Genomic DNA, 16,777 nt, shown 5'->3' on the forward strand with positions numbered 1-16,777 from the left:
CAATGTGGTATGTACAGAGGCACAGTCTGAGGCATCATTCCAACTTCAGGAGGCATTGTAGTCACCTAGTGATAATGTGGCACAGTCTGAGGCATCATCCTAATGTCAGGAGGCGCTATAGTCACCCAGCGATAGTTTGGTATATGTAGAGGTGGTGAGGCACAGTCTGAGGCAACGTCCTAACCCCAGGAAGCAGTGTAGTTACCTAGTGATAATATGGCATATACAGAGGTGACGTGGCACAGTGTGAGGCATCAACCTAATGTCAGGAGGCACTGTAGTCACCCAGTGATGGTGTGATATATACAGTGCATCCGGAAAGTATTCACAGCGCTTCACTTTTTCCACATTTTGTTATGTTACAGCCTTATTCCAAAATGGAATAAATTATTTTTTTCCCTCAAAATTCTACACACAACGGGGCTAATTCAGACCTGATTGCTTCTGTGCATTTTCGCACAGCAGCGATCAGGTCTGAACTGCGCTGGTGCAGCAGTGCGCTGGCGCATGCCTGACAGCCGACGGCCGTTTTAGCCCTGCGATCGCCTTTGCCTGATTGACAGGCAGAGGTGGTCGCTGGGCGGGAGGGGACGGGTTGGTGGCGTTTGGCCGCGTTTAGGGGCCACGGTCCGGGCAACACAGGCGTACCCGGGACCGTTGGGGGGGGGGTAGCGGGCCATGGCGGCTGCGTGACGTCACATGCAGCCCCTGCGACCCAAGCAGCGATGAATAGCTCCCTGTCAGCGTGCAGAAGCTGCGCTGGCTGGCGTCCCCCCACATGTCTGAAGACTGATTGTAGATGTGCTAAATTTAGCACATTTACGATCAGGTCTGAATTAGGCCCCTTACCCCGTAATGACAACGTGAAAACATCTTTTTGAGATTTTTGCAAATTTATCTCCTATTTATTAGCCCAGATCTGTGACTTTGTGACTCATTTGCTAATGCTGGGCGGAGTTACATCGCTGGCCGGAGTCAAGTCACAGATCTGCCCTAATATATAGGGGAGATATAGGAGGATAGGAGAATACATAGGCGAATAGTCTATATAGATAGTTACTGTTGATAAAAGTACCACAGGATGTAATTACTGAGACCAGTACAGACCGCTGGCTTGTGCGGAGACATCAGCAGGTGCACCAGGTTAAGGCTCCGTCCAGGTTCCGCCCTCCGACGTCAGCCATTGAACAGATGGCGGAAGCCCGCGCTGTCATTGGCCGCTGCGGCTAGCTGCTAGAAACGCTATGCTTCACTCCTTCTGGGTCCCCTCTCACTCATGAGCCGCTGCCGGACACTGGTATGCCACGCCATCCCCTCATACAGCGCCCCTCCCACTACCTGGACTCATCCCCCGTCCCCGCTATATGGAGGGAGCTGGGGATGCTGGAGGGAGCTGGGGAGCATGCACACCAAACCGCTCCTCTGCCCATTCGTGCTCCAGAGCGGTATCGCCCTGACCTACAGCAGCAAATACTTACCCGACCACTATGTGCGGACACCGGAGCGGGGCCAGCAGCAGTAGCAGGCGGATGGAGCCTGTGGACAAGAGGGACACCCAGCGCATAGATCCAGAGGCTGGAGTGGCTGCAGAGCCGCATAAGCCGTGACATTCTGAGTAACCCACCACTATCTTAAACTGTATACGCACTACTCTATTCTGCCTATGTATAACACATATGCAATATCTCCCTCCATCCCACCCACACCGGCCCCTACACCACACGCAGCACCTCTGGAACCCCTCCACCATCAACCGTACCCCCGCCCCTCCCCCACCCACATAACCCCAGCCCCTCACCAGCCCGCCACACCACCCGCAGCACACCCGCCCCTTCCCCACCCGCTACACCTTTGGAACCCCTCCACCCTCCGCCGCAGCCCCACTCCTGCATCTCCCCCACCCACGTAACCCCAGCCCCTCACCGGCCCGCCGCACCACCTGACCCCCAACACCACCCGTGGCACACCCGCCCCTTCCCCACCCGCAACTCCTCTGGAACCTCTCCACCCTCCACCGCACCCCCACTCCTGCCTCTCCCCCACCCACGTAACCCCAGCCCCTCACCGGCCCGCCACACCACCTGACCCCCAACACCAACCGCGGCACACCCGCCCCTTCCCCACCCGCAACGCCTCTGGAACCCCTCCACCATCCACCGTACCCCCACCCCTGCCCCTCTCCCACCCACATAACCTCAGCCCTTCACCCACCCGCCGCACCACCCACTGTACATCTACACCTTCCCCACCCCTAGCGCCTCCGGCACCCCTGCCACATATACGCAACAGTCCTGCACCTGGCCATCCCCCAGCACCTACAATGTTACTCCAAACGCAGTTCCCACCCCCTCCTCCATCCACCACCCCTCCCCCACCCCACCACATCCTGGCCCCGTCTCCCACCCGCACACACCCCCACATACGCCTCCCCGTCCACCCGCAGCATGCACAGATACCCTCCCCCATACTCGGTCACCCCCGCACTGTTCACCCCCACAAAAGGGCCTACGCCCCCTTCAACATCAAACGCACTTTCGTTGTGCAATATTTACACACTCCCAAAACTAGATATGCACCAACCACTCCTGCTATATATTTGGCCAGATCTGTGACTTTGTGACTCATCTTCAAATGCTGCCCAGAGACACAATGCTGGGCGGAGTCACAGATCTAACGTGTCTGGCCCACCCAATGCTGCTGTGATTGCTCTGTGCTCTCCCTCACGCTCCTGCCTCCCTCCACACTGCTGCTTGGTGCGTCCCGCAGCCGCGTGTGAGAGCCGCAGCCGCAGAGCCGGGTAGTGCTGTTGTGCTCTCCCCACCTCCATCTTCCTCATGTGTCAAGGTGGCCACGCACGAGAGGCAGCCGAGACATCCCTCAGCATCCTTCGGACACACCTCTCGCCTCCTCCTCCCCCAGCCCACGCCTACCCACTTACCTGCGGCAACTGCTGCACCGCCCCCGCACCACGATCCCCCACACACGGACATGCTGGACCAGAGCCTGGACTCCTCCACCGCCGCCACCTTATAAATCCATATTATATAGGGGGAGTGCCCAAGGGAGAGAGAGTCCGGGGAGCGAGAGCGGCACCCAGGGCTGACATCTGTGTCTGTGACTAAATGATAAGACCCCAGCGCACACACTGTGTATGTGATATTATGTAGGGGGAGGGGTCTCTGTATTGATATATAATCTGCATTTACCTATGTCTTCCCTACGCACCTGTATATCTACAATACCTCTATAACACCCTGCGTGTCCCTAGCCCACCCCTACATTACAGTATGCCCTTCCTACCCCCTGCTTCTTTCTATGTGTTACCTTACGTACTGCGTCTGCCTATGCTCTCCCTACCGCCCGCATCTCCTCACTACTGCCCTGCATTTCCTTAGGTTCTCTGTACCCCCCTGCGTGTGTCTATCTTCTCTCTACCGCCTTGCCTCTTCCTATCCTTTCCCTATCGCACACCCTTTCTGTACATTCCCTTTCTTCCACCCTACGTCTTTGTATGTTTTCTCACCTGGACACCATTTCTGTATGCCGTGTGTACTATCCTGCGTCTGTAGCTCCTATCTCCCGCCGTTCGTATGTTACTTTTATTATTAGCGCACTAAGGGGGTCATTCCAAGTTGATCGCTCGCTAGCTACTTTTTGCAGCCGTGCATACGCATTGTCGCCGCCCACAGGGGAGTGTATTTTAGCTTTGCAAGTGTGCAAACGCATGTGCAGCCGAGCGGTACAAAAACAGTATGTGCAGTTTCTGAGCAGGTCAGAACTTAAATTTAAAAAAAAAAAAACACAAAGAAATCCCGCACCAGAATATTCTGATAATAGATAGTGGCCACAGGGATATAGTCTCTTTAGTAACTTATGAATTACAAATACATAGTTTTAGACTGGTGCTACCCACTGATCCTAAATTACATGCGAACAAAGTAAGGAAAAGGGGATCAGTTTCTCTGGGTGCACTCCTTCCCAAGACCAATAGAAATTTTTGGTATTAGATCTGTGTTTCTATACTTTTTATATATATATCTATATTAACACTTGATTTATATTACCTACCAATACCCATATGGAATAAATTAACTTTATTAATGTCCCATATGAAGTATTATGACCCTAAATTGGGCCGTAAAAGTGAAGTATAAAAACAATATAGAAAGATAGACGTGAATCAGAAAAGCGGACAAATAAAGAAAAAAGAGAATTTATTTGTCCTAGTGTCAAATAATAAAGAGGATTAAAATCAAAGCCGTGTGCCGCCTGTCATTCATTGATGTTTTATACAGCTTTATATTCCAATGTTATATATCTAAGAAGAAAAGAAATGGGATATATATATCTCTATTTGTGTATTTTTAATGTGATAATCCCTGATTGATAAAATTCTTCATAAATTTATAACGACCTTATTGTATTATGAACAAAATGTGTTCCTGATTTATATATAAGCCTTCTGTTATTTTTGATAAGGGCAAGGATTCCCAGTGCAGAAATTCTGTGCTTCAATCCTACCAGAGATACTTTTAAATGTTGCACCTGGTCCCAGAGTGCTGTCTCGATACAAGTGTTGCTAATTTTAAGCACAGTATCTAGCTATATTGTAACCATACTGTCTTGTAAGTAGAGAGCTGCAGCATCTCTTACTGAATATAGTATGGTTAGAAATGTTTTTTTATTATGAGCACAATACACATTGAGATCTTTACTATAACAAAGCAGTCATATGTGTCTGTGAAGTGCAAGCGTGTAAAGTTTATTCATTGTGTTATACAGTCTTTCAAACTGATGTCATTGCACAATGATCACACACACACACCTTTCTGAAAAAGATCAATTTATGTTCTCCTGCTCGGATTGTTGTACATTCGTGTGCTATATAGTCCCCATAAGAAATAATGCCTCTATATTCAACTAGTGCTCAATTGTGTGCTGACAGTAATTAAACTTGGTATCCTGTAATATGATCCACAGTTATTAATCACTTTTATCTCCTGCTCAATATGCGTTTTTCTTATGCCCATTTCATATTCCACACCCTTCAAAGATGAGGTTATGGGACAATTTCAAGGCTTATAATATTAGTGCAGTGATGACACAGGGCAGTTTGTATCCCTATATACTGGCAGTACTCATATTAAATATCATGTAGCTGGATGCGCAGTAAAATTAAAGCTGGTTTTTATTCCTAAATATCACAGACCTGTGTCAGGGAAACAGCACTTGGGTATAATCACAGTGCACATGTACCACGGGATATTTTAGAAGCTATTATGCAAGTATAATAGTATGGAGCAATTATCTCCTCCTTTATGTTATCAGTGTTTGCATGGTATTTGCATGTAATATTCTGTAACTACGTCTATTGCCACAGGCATATGTAAAAATCAGGGCTGGCCGTGTTACATAGTACCACATAGTTTTACTCTATACTGTGCTAACTGGTATGCAGAGATACCAGTTAGCACAGTATAGAGTAAAACTATGTGGTACTATGTAACACGGCCAGCCCTGATTTTTACATATGCCTGTGGCAATAGACGTAGTTACAGAATATTACATGCAAATACCATGCAAACACTGATAACATAAAGGAGGAGATAATTGCTCCATACTATTATACTTGCATAATAGCTTCTAAAATATCCCGTGGTACATGTGCACTGTGATTATACCCAAGTGCTGTTTCCCTGACACAGGTCTGTGATATTTAGGAATAAAAACCAGCTTTAATTTTACTGCGCATCCAGCTACATGATATTTAATATGAGTACTGCCAGTATATAGGGATACAAACTGCCCTGTGTCATCACTGCACTAATATTATAAGCCTTGAAATTGTCCCATAACCTCATCTTTGAAGGGTGTGGAATATGAAATGGGTATAAGAAAAACGCATATTGAGCAGGAGGTAAAAGTGATTAATAACTGTGGATCATATTACAGGATACCAAGTTTAATTACTGTCAGCACACAATTAAGCACTAGTTGAATATAGAGGCATTATTTCTTATGGGGACTATATAGCACACGAATGTACAACAATCCGAGCAGGAGAACATAAATTGATCTTTTTCAGAAAGGTGTGTGTGTGTGATCATTGTGCAATGACATCAGTTTGAAAGACTGTATAACACAATGAATAAACTTTACACGCTTGCACTACACAGACACATATGACTGCTTTGTTATAGTAAAGATCTCAATGTGTATTGTGCTCATAATAAAAAAACATTTCTAACCATATTATATTCAGTAAGAGATGCTGCAGCTCTCTACTTACAAGACAGTATGGTTACAATATAGCTAGATACTGTGCTTAAAATTAGCAACATTTGTATCGAGACAGCACTCTGGGACCAGGTGCAACATTTAAAAGTATCTCTGGTAGGATTGAAGCACAGAATTTCTGCACTGGGAATCCTTGCCCTTATCAAAAATAACAGAAGGCTTATATATAAATCAGGAACAAATTTTGTTCATAATACAATAAGGTCGTTATAAATTTATGAAGAATTTTATCAATCAGGGATTATCACATTAAAAATACACAAATAGAGATATATATATCCCATTTCTTTTCTTCTTAGATATATAGCATTGGAATATAAAGCTGTATAAAACATCAATGAATGACAGGCGGCACACGGCTTTGATTTTAATCCTCTTTATTATTTGACACTAGGACAAATAAATTCTCTTTTTTCTTTATTTGTCCGCTTTTCTGATTCACGTCTATCTTTCTATATTGTTTTTATACTTCACTTTTACGGCCCAATTTAGGGTCATAATACTTCATATGGGACATTAATAAAGTTCATTTATTCCATATGGGTATTGGTAGGTAATATAAATCAAGTGTTAATATAGATATATATAAAAAAGTATAGAAACACAGCTCTAATACCAAAAATTTCTATTGGTCTTGGGAAGGAGTGCACCCAGAGAAACTGATCCCCTTTTCCTTACTTTGTTCGCAGGTCAGAACTTACTCAGCCGCTGCGATCACTTCAGCCTGTCCGGTCCTGGAATTGACACATGCCATGCAAACGCTTGGACACACCTGCGTTTTTCCAACCACTCTTTCAAAATGGTCAGTTGACACCCACAAACACCTTCTTCCTTCCAATCTCCTTGCGATCAGCTGGGCGAATGGATTCTTCATTAAATCCATTGCCCAGCGCCGATCCACTTTGAACCCGTACGATGCGCCTGCGCATTGCGGTGCATGCGCATTAGTGACCTAATCGCTGTGCTGCGAAAACCAGCAGCGTGTGATCAAGTTGGAATGACCCCCTAAGTTTCCTCCTTACCCAAATGCATTTATCTTCTCACTAACACGCACAGTTTAGGTATAACATCTCTACTGCCCTGCCTCTCTCTACTCCTTACCGCCCTCCCTTTCCGTAGACTATCCCTACCATCCGGAGTGTCCGTAGCTTCTCCCTAACACACTGCATCGTACAGGTACAAAGCGGATCTCTGCCATGGGTTTGAGCCAAGAATACATTTGCACGATACTCGGGTTACAGTATCAAGTCTTCTTGAATATGATGCCAGAAGCTTGGCACACCTATCTTTGGGCAGTTTCGCCCATTCCTCTTTGCAGCACCTCTCAAGCTCCATCAGGTTGGATGGGAAGCGTCGGAGCACAGCCACTCCAGAGATGTTCAATCAGATACAAGTCTGGCCTCTGGCTGGGCCACTCGAGGACATTCACCGAGTTGTCCTGAAGCCACTCCTTTGATATCTTAGCTGTGTGCTTAGTGTCGTTGTCCTGCTGAAAGATGAACCGTCGCCCCAGTCTGAGGTCAAGAGCGCTCTGGAGCAGGTTTTCATCCAGGATGTCTCTGTACATTGCTGCATTCATCTTTCCCTCTATCCTGACTAGTCTCCCAGTTCCTGCCGCTGAAAAACATCCCCACAGCATGATGCTGCCACCACCATGCTTCACTGTAGGGATGGTATTGGCCTGATGATGAGCGGTGACTGGTTTCGTCCAAACATGACACCTGGCATTCACGCCAAAGTGTCTCATCAGACCAGAAAATTTTGTTTCTCATGGTCTGAGAGTCCTTCAGGTGCATTTTGGCAAACTCCAGCGGACTGCTATGTGCTGTTTATTAAGGAGTGGCTTCTGTCTGACCACTCTACCATACAGGCCTGATTGGTGAATTGCTGCAGAGATGGTTGTCCTTCTGGAAGGTTCTCCTCTCTTCACAGAGGAATGCTGTAGCACTGACAGAGTGACCATCGGGTTCTTGGTCACCTCCCTGACTAGGGTCCTTCTCCCTCGATCGTTCAGTTTAGACGACCGGCCAGCTCTAGGAAGAGTCCTGGTGGTTCCGAACTTCTACCATTTACGGATGATTTAGGCCACTGTGCTCATTGGGACCTTCAAAGCAGCAGATATTTTTCTGTCCCCTTCCCCAGGTTTGTGCCTCGAGACAATCCTGTCTCGGAGGTCTACAGACAATTCCTTTTTATCTTCATGCTTGGTTTGTGCTCAGACATGCACTGTCAAGTGTGGGACCTTATATAGACAGGTGTGTGCCTTTCCAAATCATGTCCAAGCAACTGAATTTAGCACAGGTGGACTCCAATTAAGCTGTAGGAACATCTCAAGGATGATCAGTGGAAACAGGATGCACCTGAGCTCAATTTTGAGCTTCATGGCAAAGACTGTAAATACTTATGTACATGTGACTTAATTTGCAATAATCTCAAAAAAACTTTTTTCACGTTGTTATTATGGGGTATTGTGTGTAGAATTTTAAAGGTAAAAATGAATTTATTCCATTTTGGAATAAGACTGTAACATTAACAAAATGTGGAAAAAGTGAAGCGCTGTGAATACTTTCCGGATGCACTGTACAGAGGTGACGAGGCACAGCCTGAGGCATTATCCTACTAATGATAATGTGGTATGGACAGAGTTGACATGGCACAGTGTGAGGCATCAGCCTAATGTCAGGAGGCACTGTAGTCACCTAGTGATAGTGTGGTATATTCAGATGTTACGAGGTACATCCTGAGGCATCATCCTAATGTCAGGAGGCATTGTAGTCACCCAGTGATGGTGTGATATATACAGAGGTGACGAGGCACAGCCTGAGGCATTATCCTACTAATGATAATGTATGGACAGAGGTGACGTGACACAGTGTGAGGCATCATCCTAATGTCAGGAGGCACTGTAGTCACTCAGTGATGGTGTGATATATACAGAGGTGATGAGGCACATCCTGAGGCATCATCCTAATGTCAGGAGGCACTGTAGTCACCTAGTGATAGTGTGGTACATACAGATATGACGAGGCACATCCTGAGGCATCATCCTAATGTCAGGAGGCACTGTAGTCACCCAGCGATAGTGTGGTATGGACATAGGTGACGAGGCACATCCTGAGGCATCATCCTAATGTCAGGAGGCACTGTAGTCACCCAGTGATAGTGTGGTATGGACATAGGTGACGAGCCACAGCCTGAGGCACTATCATCATATGATATATGAACCACACAAATGGTGTTATTCAGGCAGATTTATTTTGGTTCCCCTCCAGTACATCAGATCTGCTGTGTAAATACAATTACAGACCTGAGTTTTGTTATATCAAGAGGGCATGAAAAATAGCACCTTATAAATATGGATGTGGAATCCAGCTCCCGTTCCTCTCCCTCCGCCGATTCTCTGCGCAGTCAGCGGCCAATATCCCGATACTATATCATATATCACAGCTAAAAGCAACGTTTTGGTTTTCACGGCAGATAAATTAGATGGTTTGTGAATCCGAGTATTAATAACAAGTCACCCTGATCCGCAGACGCACAACGCCGGCTGGAACCAAACCGCAGCTATAAGGAGCACAACAACTTGGAACAGCCTCAGATTGAGTGAGATCAGATGAGAGATTCATGAATATTAATCATTCTGTGAGACGAGGAACAAGCTGCTGAAGTAATCACAGATTTGTCTCGCACAAAGATGTAGGCTTTGATCTGTACTGAAAGAGAACAGAATCTACAGATAATCAGATAATAATTATTATATGACACTGCTACTTAGCAATGCCGTGCTGAGTGGCTGCGTACGTCCGTTCTGCGTGCTCGCAGCTTATTAACTATGACGCGTGCGTCCTCCGGCCATCGTTCTCCAGCTTTGTACATGGCTGCTGCGCCTGGCCGCACCTGCATTTCCTATACTTGTGGTGCCTAAGCATATTCAATATACTATTGAGATCACCTGTCCAGCCCAGCGAGGTTCTCCGTCACACAGCCCTCTCTAAGGGTGTGCTTTTCGGCCTTGTTTAATAGTATCTTTAGGTTACTACTAAAAGTCAACACAAAATTTAAAAAACGCTGATTTTTCTCTCCATTCTCTTTCTTGTTACAGATGTAAAAACCTTTCCAACCCGGAACATCTCCCCCAGGTCAGCATCGTCTTCATATTTGTGAATGAGGCTCTATCCGTGATTCTCAGATCAATCCATTCTGCCATTGACAGGACACCGGAGGAGCTTCTCAAGGAGATCATTTTGGTGGATGACAACAGTAATAACGGTAGGTCAGCGTTGTGGGTGTCTATTTGGTGAACGTTAGCAATCGTCTTCTGTCGTCGTCTTTCTTTTGGTTGTGTTCAGGCAACTGAGGTTACAATCTATAGCTGCCAATAAATAATCTCAGCACATGGGGAATACCATACAAGGGATATAGATACGTCCTCATACATCAATTGTATAGTCGCACCAAACAGCCTCTCTCGGTGCACCAGGTTCCATAGACTCTGCCAGCGTTGTGCCTCTTTTTAGCCAGAAATCCATCTTAGCTGCAATGCGCAATATACCGGTCTTACATAGCAAATTAATCGGCGCAGTCTCCTGGTGCGTCCTAGTCGCATTCTGTTATCACCAAGACACATTATCAGCAAAAAAAAGCTGCATGATAGACACATCTGTAACTTTTTTCCGTCATTCCCAAGGCTTTCATGCCATCCATGAATTGGTACCAGTTTTCCCCAGGCCCTCATGCTGTACATCAGTGGGGACCCTGCCAGGCCTTCATGCTGTACATCAGTGGGGACCACGCCAGGCCCTCATGCTGTACATCAGTGGGGACCCCGCCAGGCCCTCATGCTGTACATCAGTGGGGACCCTGCCAGGCCTTCATGCTGTACATCAGTGGGGACCCCGCCAGGCCCTCATGCTGTACATCAGTGGGGACCCCGCCAGGCCCTCATGCTGTACATCAGTGGGGACCCTGCCAGGCCTTCATGCTGTACATCAGTGGGGACCCCGCCAGGCCCTCATGCTGTACATCAGTGGGGACCCCGCCAGGCCCTCATGCTGTACATCAGTGGGGACCCCGCCAGGCCCTCATGCTGTACATCAGTGGGGACCCCGCCAGGCCCTCATGCTGTACATCAGTGGGGACCCCGCCAGGCCCTCATGCTGTACATCAGTGGGGATTCCCCCAGGCCCGCATGCTGTACATCAGTGGGGACCCCGCCAGGCCCTCATGCTGTACATTATTGGGGACCCTGCCAGGTCTTCATGCTGTACATCAGTGGGGACCCCGCCAGGCCCTCATGGTGTATTTGAGTGGGGACCCCGCCAGGCCCACATGGTCTACATCAGTGGGGACCCCGCCAGGCCCTCATGCTGTACATCAGTGGGGACCACGCCAGGCCCTCATGCTGTACATCAGTGGGGATTCCCCCAGGCCCTCATGCTGTACATCAGTGGGGACCCCGCTAGGCCCTCATGCTGTACATCAGTGGGGACCCCGCCAGGCCCTCATGCTGTACATCAGTGGGGACCTCGCCAGGCCCACATGGTCTACATCAGTGGGGACCCCGCCAGGCCCTCATGCTGTACATCAGTGGGGACCCCGCCAGGCCCTCATGCTGTACATCAGTGGGGACCCCGCCAGGCCCTCATGCTGTACATCAGTGGGGACCCCGCCAGGCCCTCATGCTGTACATCAGTGGAGACCCCGCCAGGCCCTCATGCTGTACATCAGTGGGGACCCCGCCAGGCCCTCTTGCTGTAGTTCAGTGGGGACCCCGCCAGGCCCTCATGCTGTACATCAGTGGGGACCCCGCCAGGCCCTCATGCTGTACATCAGTGGGGATTCCCCCAGGCCCGCATGCTGTACATCAGTGGGGACCCCGCCAGGCCCTCATGCTGTACATTATTGGGGACCCTGCCAGGTCTTCATGCTGTACATCAGTGGGGACCCCGCCAGGCCCTCATGGTGTATTTGAGTGGGGACCCCACCAGGCCCACATGGTCTACATCAGTGGGGACCCCGCCAGGCCCTCATGGTGTACATCAGTGGGGACCCCGCCAGGCCCTCATGCTGTACATCAGTGGGGACCCCACCAGGCCCTCATGCTGTACATCAGTGGGGACCCCGCCAGGCCCTAATGCTGTACATCAGTGGGGACCCCGCCAGGCCCTCATGCTGTACATCAGTGGAGACTTCCCCCAGGCCCTCATGCTGTACATCAGTGGGGACCCCGCCAGGCCCTCATGCTGTACATCAGTGGGAACCCCGCCAGGCCCTCATGGTGTACATCAGTGGGGACCCCGCCAGGCCCTCATGCTGTACATCAGTGGGGACCCCGCCAGTCCCTCATGCTGTACATCACTGGGGACCCCGCCAGGCCCTCATGCTGTACATCAGTGGGGACCCTGTCAGGCCCTCATGCTGTACATCAGTGGGGACCCCGCCAGGCCCTCATGGTGTACATCAGTGGGGACCCCGCCAGGCCCTCATGCTGTACATCAGTGGAGACCCCCCCCCCCCAGGCCCTCATGCTGTACATCAGTGGAGACTTCCCCCAGGCCCTCATGCTGTACATCAGTGGAGACCCCCCCAGGCCCTCATGCTGTACATCAGTGGGGACCCCGCCAGGCCCTCATGGTGTACATCAGTGGGGACCCCGCCAGGCCCTCATGGTGTACATCAGTGGGGACCCCGCCAGGCCCTCATGCTGTACATCAGTGGGGACCCCGCCAGTCCCTCATGCTGTACATCACTGGGGACCCCGACAGGCCCTCATGGTGTAAATCAGTGGAGACCCCCCCCCAGGCCCTCATGCAGTACATCACTGGAGACCCACCCCCCCAGGCCCTCATGCTGTACATCACTGGAGACAGCACCCCCCCCCCCCCCCCCCCCCCCCAGGCCCTCATGCTGTGCATCACTGGAGACCCCGCAGGAGACATAGGCTGCGGTTGGGGGACGTGTAGCTGCACAGTGCAGGAGACATAGGCTGCAGTTGGGGGACGTGTAGCTGCACAGTGCAGGAGACACAGGCTGCGGTTGGGGGACGTGTAGCTGCACAGTGCAGGAGACATAGGCCGCGGTTGGGGAACGTGTAGCTGCACAGTGCAGGAAAAGCAGGCTGCGGGGGGGGGGGGGGTGACATGTAGCTGCACTGTGCAGGAGACATAGGCTGCGGGGGCGGGGACGATGACATGTAGCTGCACAGTGCAAGAGACACAGGTTGTGGGGAGGGTGATATGTAGCTGCACAGTGCAGGAGATATAGGCTGCGGTTGGGGGATGTGTAGCTGCACAGTGCAGAAGATATAGGCTGCGGGGGAAGGGGGGTTGGCGTGTAGCTGCACAGTGCAGGAGACATAGACTGTGCGGAAGGGGGGGACGGGACGTGTAGCCGCACAGTGCAGGAGACATAGGCTATGGTGGGGGGATGTGTAGTTGCACTGTGCAAGAGACACAGGCCACAGGCTGCGGTGGGGCGACATGTAGCTGCACAGTGCAGGAGACACAGGCTGCGGTTGTGGGACGTGTAGCTGCACAGTGCAGGAGACATAGGCCGCGGTTGGGGAACGTGTAGCTGCACAGTGCAGGAGAAGCAGGCTGCGGGGGGGGGGGGGGTGACATGTAGCTGCACTGTGCAGGAGACATAGGCTGCGGGGGCGGGGACGATGACATGTAGCTGCACAGTGCAAGAGACACAGGTTGTGCGGAGGGTGATATGTAGCTGCACAGTGCAGGAGATATAGGCTGCGGTTGGGGATGTGTAGCTGCACAGTGCAGAAGATATAGGCTGCGGGGGAAGGGGGGTTGGCGTGTAGCTGCACAGTGCAGGAGACATAGACTGTGCGGAAGGGGGGGACGGGACGTGTAGCCGCACAGTGCAGGAGACATAGGCTATGGTGGGGGGATGTGTAGTTGCACTGTGCAAGAGACACAGGCCACAGGCTGCGGTGGGGCGACATGTAGCTGCACAGTGCAGGAGACACAGGCTGCGGTTTGGGGACATGTAGCTGCACAGTGCAGGAAACATAGGCTGCGTCGGGGGGACATGTAGCTGCACAGTGCAGGAGACACAGGCTGCGGTGGGGGGACATATAGCTGCACAGTGCAGGAGACATAGGCTGTGGTGGGGGGACATGTAGCTGCACAGTGCAGGAGACATAGGCTGCGGCGGGGGGACATGTAGCTGCACAGTGCAAGAGACATAGGCTGCGGCGGGGGACATATAGCTGCACAGTGCAGGAGACATGCTGTGGCGGGGGAACTTGTAGCTGCACAGTGCAGGAGACACATGCTGCGGTGGGGGGACGTATAGCTGCACAGTGCAGGAGACACATGCTGCGGCGGGGGAACATGTAGCTGCACAGTGCAGGAGACATAGGCTATGGTTGGTGGACGTATAGCTGCACAGTGCAGGAGACACATGCTGCGGCTGGGGAACATGTAGCTGCACAGTGCAGGAGACACATGCTGCGGCGGGGGAACATGTAGCTGCACAGTGCAGGAGACACAGGCTGCGGCGGGGGGACATATAGCTGCACAGTGCAGGAGCCATAGGCTATGGTTGGTGGACGTATAGCTGCACAGTGCAGGAGACACATGCTGCAGCGTGGGAACATGTAGCTGCACAGTGCAGGAGACATAGGCTATTGTTGGTGGACATGTAGCTGCACAGTGCAGGAGACACATGCTACAGCGGAGGAACATGTAGTTGCACAGTGCAGGAGACATAGGCTATTGTGGGTGGACGTATAGCTGCACAGTGCAGGAGACATAGGCTGCGGCGGGGGAACGTGCAGCTGCACAGTGCAGGAGACACATGCTGCTGTGAGGGAATATGCAGCTGCACATGTCAGTAATACCTTTCTGAGACAATCGCTACATATTCCGGATCACTTTTCTCACACCCGGTGGAGGGTGCGGATGCTGACTGCAGAACTTTATGTAATAAGTCCCACGCAGCACACAGCACATACACACAGCGCATACACACCGCGCATACACACAGCGCATACACAGCGCATACACACAGCGCATACACACCGCGCATACACACAGCGCATACACACAGCGCATACACACTGCTCATACACACTGCTCATACACACTGCTCATACACACCGCTCATACACACCGCTCATACACACCGCTCATACACACCGCTCATACAGACAGCGCATACACACCGCACATACACACCGCACATACACACCGCGCATACACACCGCGCATACACACAGCTCATACACACAGCTCATACACACCGCTCATACACACCGCTCATACACACAGCGCATACACACATACCGCTCATACACACCGCACATACACACCGCTCATACACACCGCTCATACACACCGCTCATACACACCGCGCATACACACCGCGCATACACACCGCGCATACACACCGCTCATACACACCGCTCATACACACCGCGCATACACACCGCGCATACACACCGCTCATACACACCGCGCATACACGCAGCGCATACACGCAGCGCATACACGCAGCGCATACACACCGCTCATACACACCGCTCATACACACAGCGCATACACGCCGCTCATACACACAGCGCATACACACAGCGCATACACACAGCACATACACACAGCGCATACACACAGCGCATACACACAGCGCATACACACCGCTCATACATCCTCTCGCAGGGATACTGCTCCAAAATCTGAGGCTGTGATGGAAGAAACCCACCCTCAGACAGGTGCGGAAACAAATGTGATTGAGTGGGCTGCATTTGCCGCAGTGGGCTGCATTTGCCGCAGTGGGGTGCATTTGCCGCAGTGGGCTGCATTTGCCGCAGTGGGCTGCATTTGCCACAGTGGGGTGCATATGTCATAGGTACAGAAGTGATGTTGCGTATCTGCCATAATTACCATTAGCAGTGAGTAATGGAGTAATGTGGTCATTGCTCTGTGTATACACTGATTATATTTACATTGTGTGATTTATATTAATGCTGTGGAGGAATTTAGGACACAGGCGTTGGATACGTTCTCCAGATTGCGTTGGGCTGGGGGTTTCTGTCATTGTGGCACAGTGGTGTCATGTTTGTGTAGAACATTCCCCTTCTGATAAGTGTGTGTATCAGCGCTCCTCCCATCCCATTGTGTGTATCAGCGCTCCTCTCAGTGACTGTAGGAGGAGGAGCTACTTGGTGATTATATCTATATAACACTCTCCTCCCATTGTTGTGTGTATCAGCGCTCCTCTCAGTGACTGTAGGAGGAGGAGGTACTTGGTGATTATATCTATATAACACTCTCCTCCCATTGTTGTGTGTATCAGCGCTCCTCTCAGTGACTGTAGGAGGAGGAGGATAAACTCAGCAGCAATTTACTTCTCCTTTTCTCCTAGTTTTCTTTGCTCTCTGCATGAAGGATTTCTGGATACGACATTTATCACTGTACTGACAGAGGTGAATATGGAAGCAGAAATCCGACTGCTTGCCGTGGGT

At 50.5% G+C, this 16,777-nt stretch overlaps 1 protein-coding gene across 2 annotated transcripts in view; it reads left to right on the forward strand.

Moving 5' to 3' along the window:
- Positions 1–16,777, forward strand: part of GALNT18 (polypeptide N-acetylgalactosaminyltransferase 18) — a 374,597-nt gene that overhangs the window by 219,834 nt on the left and 137,986 nt on the right. For both annotated transcript variants that reach the window (XM_063946432.1, XM_063946433.1), the window contains exon 3: positions 10,400–10,566. In XM_063946432.1, coding sequence (XP_063802502.1) covers positions 10,400–10,566 — 167 coding nt within the window. The remainder of the gene's footprint in view (positions 1–10,399; positions 10,567–16,777) is intronic.

The sequence above is a fragment of the Pseudophryne corroboree genome, chromosome 11 (genome assembly GCF_028390025.1).
Source record: "Pseudophryne corroboree isolate aPseCor3 chromosome 11, aPseCor3.hap2, whole genome shotgun sequence".
In the NCBI taxonomy this organism is placed as follows: Eukaryota; Metazoa; Chordata; class Amphibia; order Anura; family Myobatrachidae; genus Pseudophryne; species Pseudophryne corroboree.